The 13,608-nt window shown below is 42.2% G+C and overlaps 1 protein-coding gene across 4 annotated transcripts in view; it reads right to left on the bottom strand.

Moving 5' to 3' along the window:
• The window catches only part of KIZ (kizuna centrosomal protein), a 113,724-nt gene that overhangs the window by 27,362 nt on the left and 72,754 nt on the right, over window positions 1-13,608 (bottom strand). For all 4 annotated transcript variants that reach the window (XM_067707380.1, XM_067707382.1, XM_067707379.1 and 1 more), the window contains 3 exons: window positions 9,062-9,212; window positions 989-1,154; window positions 68-133 (listed from right to left, as the gene is read on the bottom strand). In XM_067707380.1, coding sequence (XP_067563481.1) covers window positions 68-133; window positions 989-1,154; window positions 9,062-9,212 — 383 coding nt within the window. The remainder of the gene's footprint in view (window positions 1-67; window positions 134-988; window positions 1,155-9,061; window positions 9,213-13,608) is intronic.

Below are 13,608 nucleotides of genomic sequence, written 5' to 3'. Positions count from 1 at the left end.
CCAACCTGAAATGTTCTGGTTACATAAGGAAGTTGAATCTGAGGCCCTCAGGCAGCCACAACCTTACCTGTGACTGGCATCCTCGCTGCCACGCTTTCTTCTGTGCTCTCGTCTCCGCAGCCACTGGAAACTTCTAAAAATCAAACATATGACAATAAAAATGTATTTCAAGGTTATATGGATGGAATAGGCCTTTGTTTGCTTTTTTAACTGCCATTCCTTTTATTTGCATTGCCTCCCCATCTTCTTGGTTAGTTTATCTCATCTGAAATACACTGTTACTAAAAGAAAACCTATTCGAAAGCTAAGGTATCTCTATGCTGCTTTCATGCAAAATAATTTAACCTTACATCTATCAGACTTGTGTGGGGCTTAACATAAGTGGGCCTCAGGTCCTGTGCACATTATCAACTTCTGACAATATCCTGAGCAACTCACAGCTGTCTTGGAAATGCCATTATAGCGGTTTACTGGCACATCTTAACAGTAACACTAAAATAATCACAATTTCTAGATACTAAAAATTGCTTATTAAATTTTGGGGTCATAAATTCATTGATTCTTAATCATCTGTTTAGACTTTTATAAGGTTCTATTATAATTAAGAAGAATGTTTAATAATTTTGAGTAAATTCTATTAGGTGATATCAAAAACTTCAGTTCTTTACGGTATCATTTTAATGGAATCATCTTCATCTTTGTGGGATGATCAAAAAGTATATATTGTCAATTGTTAATTTTGTTAAGATTTCATAACTTACAAAAACATATTTTATTGGAAATTCGGCAGAACTGCAGACCTACGATTAGGTTTCCCAGTCTTGAAACACCTATTTCTGGAAGGTGGTATAAAACAAGTAACATGTCATGTATACTGAATCACAGGTATTCCTTAGAAGCTTTATTTCATGGGCACACCTTGAGAAAGAGGGTGTCACATTGATTCTGAACGCAGTTTTGCTGTGGACAGACCCTTAACAATAGCTACCTCGTTCCCTTGTAGGAACACTGCTGAGCCACAGAGCAGGCTTTCCGTTCTTCATTCCACTGTTGTCATTCAGAGTGGATGGCAAGCTGCAAGATGATTCACTGCTGTGAACAGCCGACCTATCCTTATGCTCTCCTGTGAGGCCTTTTTTCAATAATGCTGTTGCCTACGGTGCATAAAAGGAAGCACAAAGAAACGAAAACAAGCCGTGGTGAGTCACATTCCCCTTGGTCTCAAAGACCCAGCCTTCAAATGTTATTTTAGGTTAAGCTTTACTTAGGATTTAATTTGTCTCCTGACATTTAACTGAAATTAAAATGTCTTCAAGATAAAATAACACCTGATTATTTTCCAGCGTAATTTAATTCTTTACAACAACTTACACTCACAAGAAGACATTTTTTGAGGACTGAATCTTATGTAATGCAATGTTTTTCTACTTGGGAAGTATGTATATGAGACGTGACCACCTCTGTTAACCTGGGTGGTTTACCCAAGATCTACTCTTTCACTGCATGAATCCTGTTTTTCAGGCACGTGAGGACAGAGTTGGTTTGGACTGAGAAGGAGATCTGGAAAAATGTGACCTTACGGTATCCCCATTCTTCAAGAAATGACCCCTGAACTTCCCCTCAATGGGAAGATTGTGGAAAAACTTGGGGGCGGAGGAGGATACACTAAAGCAAAAATAGAGCCGACCTTACTGGAAATCATAACCTTCAATGAAGGATAAAGACACTCTGTACTTTGCCACTAAGCCTGCGGGGAGCTCGGGGAAACTCAGCTGCCACACGGCCTATCTGCTTTCACAGGGCACTGAACTGTCGACATTGCCGGAAGTGTCCTGGGCAGGGAGGTGGGCAGGGATTTTACCACAGCCAACGTGAGAGGCAGAGAAAAAGTGGCACTTAATAGGATAGGTTAATACTCGTGCCAGTGCATTTCCAGGTCAGCACTCCTCCCCCAAGAAATAAAAATATACTGGTGACCAGAGCTGAACAACCATTGGTGCCGCTGTCCCGCTGCCAGAGCACAAGCCTCTCTCTCCCCCTACTCGGAAGTGGAAGCCTGCCCCGGCGGTGGGAGAGGAACACTAGGTGGTGGCACCGACCTCTCCCTGGTACCTGATGACAGTAGTAAACACGGGGCAGGGTCCGACCCACTGTGTGGGGAATGGACCTGAGACCCTCAAGTGAAAGGGAAGGGGGAGCTGGGCAGAGGCTCCCTGGTCATCTTCTGTGCAAGAGTGATACGGTAACAATGCAAACATCTAGTGAACAAAGGGGAATATCATACTCTTTCCTTGTCATCAACATGAAAGGATGTGAAGAATCGCCGAGGCCAAACCTTGAAGATTGAGCCTTATGAGTTTGGCCGAGGCCACTGTCATCAGCCTTGACATCCCTGCAAGGCTCTTGCCTTCGGCCCGCCTTAGGACCAGCTGGCCTCCAGGACCCATGGCTTATCCTAGGGGCCAGAGGTGGACTGAAGGGGACTTAAGGAGTTCTAGTCTCCTTGGCCAAAAGATCTGGTGTCATGTTAGCCTTGCAGCCGAGACCTGTCTGTCCAGTTCTTGTAACCAGGAGCTTTTCCTACATTTGTATAAAGTGGGCCTTGGATTTTACTCCAACTGGGATAACTCTGGAATGAACTGAACAGGATCCCTGTTTCTGCCGACTGGCATTCAGGTGTACCATCCTCCCTTGAAGCTCGGGCCAGGGCTGGTTCCCATCACTGTCTGCCATAGTGCCCAGTCCCAGCTGCCCATGTAAACCATGGCACTGCACTTGCTTCTAGAATCTGTCCAGAAGGACAGGAGCTGCCATCTCGCAACCATCAGGATGCTCTCTGGACCATCCTAGCATGTCTCATTTCAAGATCTCTGCCCATCCTGATCTAGTCTGTCTGTTCCCACAGAGAGTAAGCTCCTATTCTGTGCACCCAGTAATTCTGGATATATGGAAAGCATTTTAGATGCTGAACAAAAAGAACTGGCTTAATTTCTGTAGTTAAAACTATAATTTTCTTTTTCTGATATTTAAAATAATCCAAACTTTCTGAGAGTGCCTCAAGTATGTATTTCTTCCTCATATTATCTTATGCAATAGCTGTAACTAATAATTTCTTGGCATGACTTCACAATAGCCACTGTCTTAACCCACAGTTTAAGAATAAAGTTGTTAAAGGACTGTTGAGGCTTTCTACACTTTATACTGTAGAATTTGCAGACAATGGAGATTGTCCTAGATTTTCAATAACTCGGATTACTTCTCACTAGTCCCTCCGTGATGACACACAATCAACATCACTGTTTTGCACGTCCCTTTCATGTAAGAACTTCTTTTGCTTTAGCTGGGTTCCACCTGGGCTTCAAAAGAACACAGACTAAAGTGCTATAATGATACTGCAAACATCCTTCTAACAAGCCCTTGTAAGCTTGCTAAGAATACCACCAGTGTCACCAGCTCTATACTGAGCCCTCTTTTTTCACCATGCTGAGTAAGTGCGCGGCACACTGCAGGTTTTCATTTATTTCGCATATTTTATCCCATTTATCTTCACTACTTAATACTCATATCTCTAGGATTTCTCTTACTAATTCTACAGATAACTTCTCAGAGATGAGTATTTTATATCTATAAGGGTTTTTGATGGATGGTCAAATTACAGCATGAGAATGGTTGGTTTGACTCTGCTGGACCATGAAGCCAACAGAGATGGCGGTAGATCTGCCCAGCGGGTCATCCGCAGAGGAATTCACAAGTTAAGTCCCTAACAAGCAGGAAATAATGACAATATGGGACAGAAACAAAAGTCAGTCTGAGACAAGGAACGGTAGGAAGGTCCATTCAAAGGACCCACCAAAAACAACTTATGCAGAGTCAGGAAAAACATCTGTGATACATTCTCAAGATGTACTGTTTGCAGATCTTTGAAAAGGCGCATTTCTAAGGAAGGCCCCAAACGGAAGGAGTTTGCAGTGTGACCCGCGAAAGAACTAAAGCGCATAGAGTGAGCAAGCTGCCCTGCACGTCCCACCTGTGACTGAAGGGCTCTGCAAAGTGGGGCTTTCTATCTGAAAAATGCCACCAAAGATGGACCTTCTGATGGTGCTTATGAATGGCCCGTGCTTGGGTTCCAACTTATTTGTTAGGTAGTAAAGGCTCGCTCTCATCTCATACATTTGAAGCCCAGTGGTGGTGGTAGTGGTGGTGGTGCTGGAGACTGCCTCATCGTTCTCAGCAGTCTGCAGCCTAAGTTGACACCAACGAACTAGTCCCTCACTTTTCTAACCTTCCCAGGAGCCAGGAGAAAGCGCTTAGAAATTGAGCGCCAAGGCACACACTACTTACAGGATTACTGAGAGTGACACCTCCATATTTCAGATCTTATGAAAGAAAAACTGTCCTGAGTTACGCTCAGCAGGACACCTAGGATTAATTGGCTCATTTTCTCAAATTTCTGTCTAAATATGGATCTTGCTAGGCCTAGAACCCTAAGAGTCATCTAGGTTGACTCAATTTACATCTAGAAACTTATCAATTGTGAAATTCACATGCATAAATAGATAAATGAAGATATTAATGGAAAAGGCTTTGTATCCAAACACCATTAAGAAAAATGAAAGGTGAAAATCAAACTGCTCAAAATATTGTAGCAAATAATACAAATTCATATATGAGTTCTTAAAAGTCAGTAAGGAAAAATATTACTAACCTAATAGAAAAATGAGCAAAGAACGTGAACTGGCAAATTACCAATATAAAAGAAGAAATACAGATGGCTAACAAATAGGTGGGAGAAATGTGTGACCGCAATTTGACCTCCTTGGCACTTCTCAATTTGGTGCTCAAAAAAAAAAAAATTGATAGTATCCAGTTTCATAAAGAGCTCAGAGAAATGATATTTTCATCCATTCCTGGTAAGTGATGACCCTTCCAGGGTGAGATCTGACAGTGCAGAGCAGAAGCCTGAGAGACGCACATACCCTTTGACCTAACAGATCTACATTTAGGAAATCATTCTCAGGAAACCGCATGGGAATCTGTAAAAACTGAACTGCTCAGATATTCTTTGAAACCTTTTTACTAGAGGAAAAATTAAAAACAACTTAAAATGTTTAACACCAGGAGCCTGGTTAAAGAGACAGTGGAAGAGCCACACAGGGGTCTCTGTGCAGCCGTTAGAAAGGATGTAGAACACGTGACGGCATGAAAGGAAGTTCACCTGCGACAAGTGGGGAACATGGAGCCCGTGCACACAAACAGTATAACCCACGTTTGTCAATATGTTAAATATTAAAGACCATACATCGCAGTGTCAACAGGGTTCTATGTGGACAGTTGGATAACAGGCAATTTTCTTCTTTTTGTTTACTTTAATATTCCAAGTTTGTTTTTTTCCCTGTTACTTTTTTAAAGAAAACATATGCTAGCTCTAGAAGAATACGGTTTCTGCAACGGGTGCTACAAAGAGAAAATGAACGTGAAAGCACTTAATAAAATAAAATTACCTTCCATATGTAAACCAGTGCTGTTAATGCAGACACAGAAGAACAAGAGAATGAAACACCACAGATGTTGACAGCATGGAAGTTTCGCCTCATACACAGATTAACTGACCCTTCCTCAAGAACCTTCCTCCTGCACACCGGAAGTAATTTTTCAGTGTTTAAAGAGAAACGCGAGTATCATTACTTAAGTTTTATCTGAGTTATAGGAGAGGAAGGGGATTTCATCGATGTAGCAAGGGGAAAGTATTCATATGAGCCAGTGAACGAGTATTCAAGAGAGAAGAACAGAACACCAGTCCCTCATTTCAGGAGAGGGGCAGGGGTTTCTGTGGCCGTTCCCACCTGCTCTGCAAGTGACTCCGGCAGGCTGGGCTGCTTTGCCTGCAGAGGTCCCCCTGGGTGGAAGCAGGCTTCACTTGGGAGAAAAGCAGTATTAAGGTACTTTGTATTTTAATGAAGCACCCAACTCATTTTTTTTTTCACATAATTACAAATTTTCCTGATTTAAAAGCATGCAGCTCAATTATGTAATTGCCTAATAGGTTATGCAGGTGCTGTGGATCTTATCTGGTCTCAGGGGGACATAATCCAAATTTCAGCAGCTTTAATGATGTATTTACTCAGGAGACGGGTTGACTCCAGCTGACAGCAAGGGACCCACAGGTAAACATCATTTACATGTGGCTGTTTAATTAGCCATTTACCCAAGAGATCAAAGTAAGTATTTCTGAGCTTCATTAGACTCTTAACCAAGTGATTTCTAGTAGTGCTTCCTTAAATTTTGAAAATCTCCTACTTTTAAGATTTTATCTACAGAGAAACATTGAACCCATACTATTTACTAAAGGTATATATTGTTTGGATACAGGAAAACAACTCAAAGACACTTGACTATGCTAATCATCAAACGATTTGTGAATCTAACAGTCCTAGAGCCCAGAAAAGCATTTTGTTCTCACGTCTGCCCCTGCCCCTGCCCACATCATCCTGGGAACGTTAGTTTTTAGGGCCGCGCCTTTTTTCAGTCGCAACCTATTTGAGAAACTGACTGCTTGCTTCTATTGTTAAGGAAGGATGTTTTTTTTTTGGCCGTGCCACAGCATGTGGGATCTTAGTTCCCCAACCAGGGATTGAACCCGTGCCCCCTGCAGTTGGAAGCATAGAGTCTTAACCACTGGACTGCCAGGGAAGTCCCTTAAGGATGGATTTTGTCATTCATTTATTAGTAATTTTTATGGCTGTCACTAAGATGATTTAAAAAGGAACAAGAAACCTACTAGGGGAGGAAGAATATCATTTGACTCATAAACTGTTAATTGGGAAGCCCCCTTCCCATTAATGATGGAGCTATTATTTGAAAAATTATGAGTGAACTGGTCGTCTGGAACTTGGAATATGTTTTCGTGATATAAACAACACCTTTAGGAAAAAAAAAAAGATGATGAGATGGCAAATGGCAGGAGGCCAATACTTATTTCACCCTTGACATGGCTGAGATTTGGGGTAGCTGCAGTGAACAAGAATGGAAAACGGTGTCGTTACAAAACAGTACTAGATACGATGGATAATAAAACCTGAAAACAAAATCCTTTTTAGGATCTACATTTATCAATAGGTATGGAACGGATCTAAAAAGCACAGGTTCTGTTCCTCCTAAAGAATACTGTTCTTTCTTTAAGAACATTCACACAAATGGTACCATACCTCAAACAAAACAAAACAAAACTAAGGGTTATTTACTGAGTCACACGCAACACAGTAAAATGAAAATGTGTGCAGGAAGGATGCACACAAGGTTACCTTTGAAAAGGGCAGGAACTGTGAGGGGTGCCCAGGGGCTGTATCTATACCTGCAATAATTTACTCCAGGAGGGAAGTGGGGAGGAAGGAGGTGAGGAGGGAGAGCAGAGAAAGGGCAGGGGGAGGGAAGGAAGAGGAGGGCGAGGGAGTCCGAAACAACATGGTGCAGGGGTAACACATGTGCAAGTGTGGGTCAATGGCGTCACTGTATCACTCCATGTACGTATGTTTGAAATGCTTAAAAAAAAAGTCCTTTTACTCTCTTTTAATTAAGGGGGCAGGAAAGGGGGGTTTGGGAAGGCTGGAGGGTGATGCAGAGGCTCTGGACTGCATGGCAGCACAGGCTGTGGCTTTGGGACAGAGGGGAAAGGTTTGCCTCCAGAGGGGGCAGATGAGGAATCCTGAACATTGTGCATAATAAAAATAAAAACTGTAAAATGATCAAAAAGCCTGAGAAGACTACATTATGTATAAGGATAAAAAAACATACTTGGAGGGAATTCCCTGGCAGTCCAGTGGTTGGGACTCTGCACTCTCACTGCCGAGGGCCTGGGTACAATCCCTGGTTGGGGAACTAAAATCCCACAAGCCACGCAGCACGGCCAAGAAAAAAAAAAAAAAGAAAGAAAAAACATACTTGGAAACAAGACAAACAAGACATTAAGCTCAGGAGAAGAAAGGCCATGTGTATGGGGCGGCCGCTCTGGACCTGGTCTTCCACCCCCCACCCCGCACTCCCCGTGTTTCCCCAGGAAAGGGCTCCATCAGCTCGTGTCCAGCATCTCATGCTCTCCCTAGTGACAGGTCATCAGTCAGCCCCCAACTGTCCTGGCTGAGCCACGGCAGGGTTCGTCCTTGGCCGTCCCCCTCCCATCCACGCAGGCTAAATTCCCTGAGGCCCTGCAGACCCTCCTGCAGCCTGGCTCAAGGGGCTCCGCGGCTTTCCAAACTCTGCTGAACCCGTGAACACTGGCTCCCGAGCTGGGCCAGACCCTGCACGGTGGGTGGTGATCCCTAGAGCTTCTCATCCCCGTCCCCAGATGCAGTCCACTCCCCAGCCACAGAGAACAGCTCCGTTTCCTGGAAAAGTGTGGGCTTTCTTGGTCTGTTCTTGGGCTCCTAACAGCCCTTGCCCATCGCCCCGTCCTCTGAGCCTGTCAAAATCCTGCCTGTCTTTTAAGGGTCACCTCGCACACCCCTCAGCTCCCTCCTTGTTTCTCCAGATGGCCTGGCTCCCTTTCCTGAGGGTCTATACCCTCTGCCGTGTTCTTACTGCAGGCATCCCATTATGCCATTCCCCTGAAGGAGGGACCACGTGGGATTTCTCTCTTTCCCTCCAGTGGATCTGGGCTGCTGCCTAATCCACAGAAGTGGATTAATACACATTTGTGGAGTTGACATAAATGACCATACAGTATTTTTAAAGGATGGAGCGGAGAAAGAAAACCAGAATTCTACAAGATGCTCCTAAATTCCCTGGGCAAATGTTGTGGTAGCTATGTTTAACTAGGTTACCTCCAGGACCTGGGTTAACTTTATGTAAGGACTTGAGATGCCTACATATAACACTATGCAAAAGGCCTGAGATCAGACAGTTCAACCAACCAACCAACCAACCAACCAACCAACCAACCACAAAACCTCACTTACAACTTATCATTTTTTTCAAATATGTTAATCATTGTTAAGAACGTAACTATTTCCTCAAATGACTAACTTGTACATGTTGAAACTTATTTAAAAAAATAAAAATTACTAACCCTTGTCCTCTGGTCCACATTTTTGACTGGGAAAACTTCAGACAGCTTCGCGACCACCTCTTCTTGGACAGAATTATCATGTCTTTTCAAGGTGGTAACACACTGACCCGATGGTGTCCTCCACAAACCTGAGGCTGGTGCTTGTTCAAACCTATGAAACAGAAACAGGAGACCCATTAGACGTGTGCCGCGCTGGGTGACTTACGAACCTCCCACATTGTTAAAGGCCCCCATAATCAAGCTAGTATTAGACAGTTTATCCAGAAAAGTCTGGAACCTAATATATTCTGGGCTAAGGGAATTTCCAGAGTCCAGTACTTAGATGCTGTACTAAAAGGAACCAGGCCCACTTAGAAAAATGCGTTATATTCCAGGTCTGGGGCAGGAAATGCACCAGATGAGCCCGGAGCACCTTGTCGTTCCAGGAAGTAAGGAAGTTCTCAGACTTCTGAGCTGTGTGCAAAGGCCTTGAGGGTTCTCTTGAAGGGGCTTCCACTGGCCAAGGACAGGACAGTTTGAGAACCAAAAGGATAATGACTACCGCAGACTGATACACAGCAAATATATAAAAATACATGAGTTCGTTTGAAAAATAAATAAGTAAATAAAATTTTAAAAATAATAAAAACCTTTGGATTCACAGGCCACAACACAGATGAATCTACAGACATTCTGCTAAATGATATAAGCCAGTCACAGAAAGGCAGATACAGTACGATCCCACTTACATAAGATGCTGAGGGTAGTCAAATTCACAGAGACAGAGAGTAGTGTGGTGACTGCCAAGGGCTGGGGGAGGGAGGAATAGGGGCTAGTTTAGCGGGCACAGAGCTCCAGTTTTGTGAGATGACGAAGTTCTAGAGATCTGCTGCACACCAATGTGAATGTACTTAACACTACTGAACTGTACACTTAAAATGGTTAAGATGGTAAACTTTATGTTTATGTGTGTTTTTACCACAAAAATATAAACAAACCAATCTTTGGATGCTGCTAGGGCAACAACTCATTATTCTGGAAACTGGTTAAGTAAAGGGATAGAATCAAGCATTTACCCTGCCTCTGTGGTTGAAAAAAAAATTTCAGAGTTACCAAGTAGTTGATGAGAAAAGTTTTTCCAACTAATAAATGCAGAAGAAAGAACTGAGTTAGAAAAGTCGCCATTTTCTAAGTCCAAGTGAATGAAATGCACCTAGGAAAGGATCCTAACTTTGAGAAAATTGCGTAGTGGAAGCTTTATATCAGAGGCATCCGTCTGCCAACGCTCGAGCCCACGGCCCAGCCTCGGCAGCACAAACGGTGGGACAAGTAGACACCTGCTGCCTTAGGAGGTGGAGTAAGAAGGACCAGCACTGCCTTGGATGTCATTCTGCCAGAATAACCCGCCTGGAATGTAATCCTGGACTTGGGTCCAACCACCAGTTTACAGGGAAATCATTTGGATCCTGATTCAAACACAGCAAATACAGACAGAGTTTTTTAGAGAAAGCCAAAGCAAACTGACAAGGACTAGGTAATAAAGAATCTTCTTAAATGGTAATGTATTTAATCCTTGTACGTTAGAGATATAAGCATTTGTGAGAGAAAAATGCTGTCTGTTTTAAACTACTCAAGAAAAAAGTGTGGGTGAGGGAAGGAGATAAAATAAGACTGACAAAATGTTGACAACTGTGGATCTGGGTGAGGGTACATGGGATTTCATTATACTCATATCTGCTTTTGTGGATGTTTAAAAATTTCAACATATAAGCTAAAAAACAGTGTACTAATATCTGCAACTTACTTGGAAATGCAGACAAATAACAGATTGGAACTGATGGATGGATGGATGGATGGATGGGAAATGGAGAGAGACAGATTTGGGAGTGTAATAAAATGTCAATGGTAGAATCTGGGTGGTGGCTATGTGTATGTTTGGAAATTTTCATAATAAAATGTGAAAAAAGTTAGTCTAGGTACAATCCAGAACCTTTTAAAATAAATCTTAATTGTTATAACCTTTGCCTGACCTAACCCTAGTTTTTCCCAAGACTTGAATAAAGTGGGATGATGCATCATTGGAATCCTGGAACTTATTTAAACACTTCCCCAAATGATTCCAAGGTTCCAGGCTGGTTTGGTAGAAAGCCCCTTCAGCAACTTGCCTCTCCTGGTGATGTCTAGATCCCAGTGACGTCATAAAGCCCCCAGTTCCTCTTTTCTGTTCTGTTCTGTGTGAATGAAGCAAACTTTGAATCTGTACTTGGGTTTGCAATAGATTTATTTCCCTCCTAGGAAAATGCACTCACAGGCCATCGGCAAACCCTAGTCCAGTCAGCAGGTATATTTCTCATAATGAGTAAATCAATTGTGTTTTTAGCCTGAAAGAGTGTTTAGTTAGGATGAATTAAATTTGAAAACAAGTTTAATGAGGATGAGTTAAACTAGTTAAGTTAGTTGGGATGGAATGAATTATCAGAGACCAGTCTCTCTGGTGACTGATACACATGATTTCTGCAGAAGCAAAGCCAAGGCAAGACTTGGGTTACTAACACCTCTGCCAACTGTAACCATCCTTTGGGTCCTGGAGTGAAAGAAGTAGCTACGGTTTCCTATAATTATTATACCTGCTTCACAAAAGGATGAAACCTTTGGGGTCAAACCTATGGGGTCAAAAAGCAAATAAGCTTCTGGAGGAGGTCGAGCACTAGAACCTGTGACTTCTGAACAGCTAAACCAACACCTGGCAACAAGGAGGGCTTGGGCCATGGCTGGCCTTGTGTGGAGTCCCGTCCCTGGTTCTACACAAACATACAGAATCAGAACATCTACATAGTGGTACAAAGGACTTAAAGAAGTTTTTTCCTCTTTTGTCCACTTCACTTCAGAAACTTTACAGTATCAATGTCACACGGAAAAAAAAAAGTGTGATGTCAGCTAAATTATATACTCCTCTAATTAAAAATAAGTAAAGCAATAGACTCTAAATAGTCTATAATTAATTTCATATACTTGGAATGGTTTCCAATGAGAAAACTGCAATTTAAGCAAATGTACCAGCATTTCCTAACTACAAATGATTTACAACAGATTGGTAATTTGACAAAAGTTTTAAATGCAGACAAAGTAATAAGTACCTTGAATTTTATTCTGAGCAGAAGCAGAATAAAATAAAGAGATTTCTACATACTATACTCCAAACACTATAAAGCTGACTCAATTGTTCAGCATTAGCTTGAGAGTACAATTGGGTGACTCCATCTGAAAGTAGCCACTGACAGAGACAATTAATTGCACCTGGACAAACATAAACTCATGGGTGGTCTCATTACGGTTTTCATATAAGATAAAATGATTAAGTAATCACTTTTGTGTTAAAATATATTTTCCAGGAGGCAATATGAACAAAGTTTTAAAATCAACTGCCCCAAGTGACATGAATCATATTTTAAAAACTCATAATTGTCTAAAATAATGACTTGGTCCTCCACCTAATAATAGTAAACCTTTCGTATGAAGGACTTTCAACATTTAATCTTTGATATAACAAAAATTAATAATAATGATGATAGGAATGGTTTTGTTCTTTTTTAAGATGCTTCATCTTGCGATAGAGAATTCAGAAATCTTCACACTATCTTTCAGAGTATGCTATGGGGCAGGTGTCCCATTTTCCAGATGGGATTAAAGCAAAGAGACAGACGTCATCTGCCGAGGTTTGGTCAGGGGCTCAAGCAGGGCCACGACCACACCAAACATGGCTCTATTCACAGGCCTGCAGGAGTCCATAAGCTGTCAGAGCCTTCCCATTCTGCCCGGTTTAGAATTCTGTGACATCAATGTCATTAACAATTAAGGAACAAAAGTATCATTCTCTCCAAGTCTGTGTTTCTGGAATGACCAAGCTGACTGTTTCAGTCCAAGGGATATCACAAGGCAGAAGGGAATACTTCACTTTGGGGAATACCTAGCAACAGCTCCTGGGTGCTAAGGGGCACAGGAGGCGGGAGCACACAGAGGGCAGGGGGAGCGTGACGCCGGGATTAAAGTCTGTGAGACTATTGTAAATAGTGCCGCAATGAACACTGGGGTGCATGTGTCTTTTTGAATTATGGTTTTCCCTGGGTATATGCCCAGGAGTGGGATTGCTGGGTCATACGGTACTTCTATTTTTAGTTTTTTAAGGAACCTCCATACTGTTCTCCATAGTGGCTGTATCAATTTACATTCCCACCAACAGTACAAGAGGGTTCCCTTTTCTCCACACCCTCTCCAGCATTTATTATTTGTAGATTTTTTGATGATGGTTATTCTGACCAGTGTGAGGTGATACCTCATTGTAGTTTTGATTTGCATTTCTCTAATAATTAATAAAGATGTTGAGCATCTTTTCATATGCCTCTTGGCCATCTGTATGTCTTCTTTGGAGAAACGTCTGTTTAAGTCTTCTGCCCATTTTCTGACTGGGTTGTTTTTTTGATACTGAGCTGCATGAGCTGTTTGTATATTTTGGAGATTAATCCTTTGTCTGTTGATTCATTTGCAAATATCTCCTCCCACCATTCTGA

Source organism: Pseudorca crassidens, chromosome 15 (assembly GCF_039906515.1).
Source record: "Pseudorca crassidens isolate mPseCra1 chromosome 15, mPseCra1.hap1, whole genome shotgun sequence".
In the NCBI taxonomy this organism is placed as follows: Eukaryota; Metazoa; Chordata; class Mammalia; order Artiodactyla; family Delphinidae; genus Pseudorca; species Pseudorca crassidens.
This window is presented reverse-complemented; position numbering and strand designations above follow the sequence as displayed.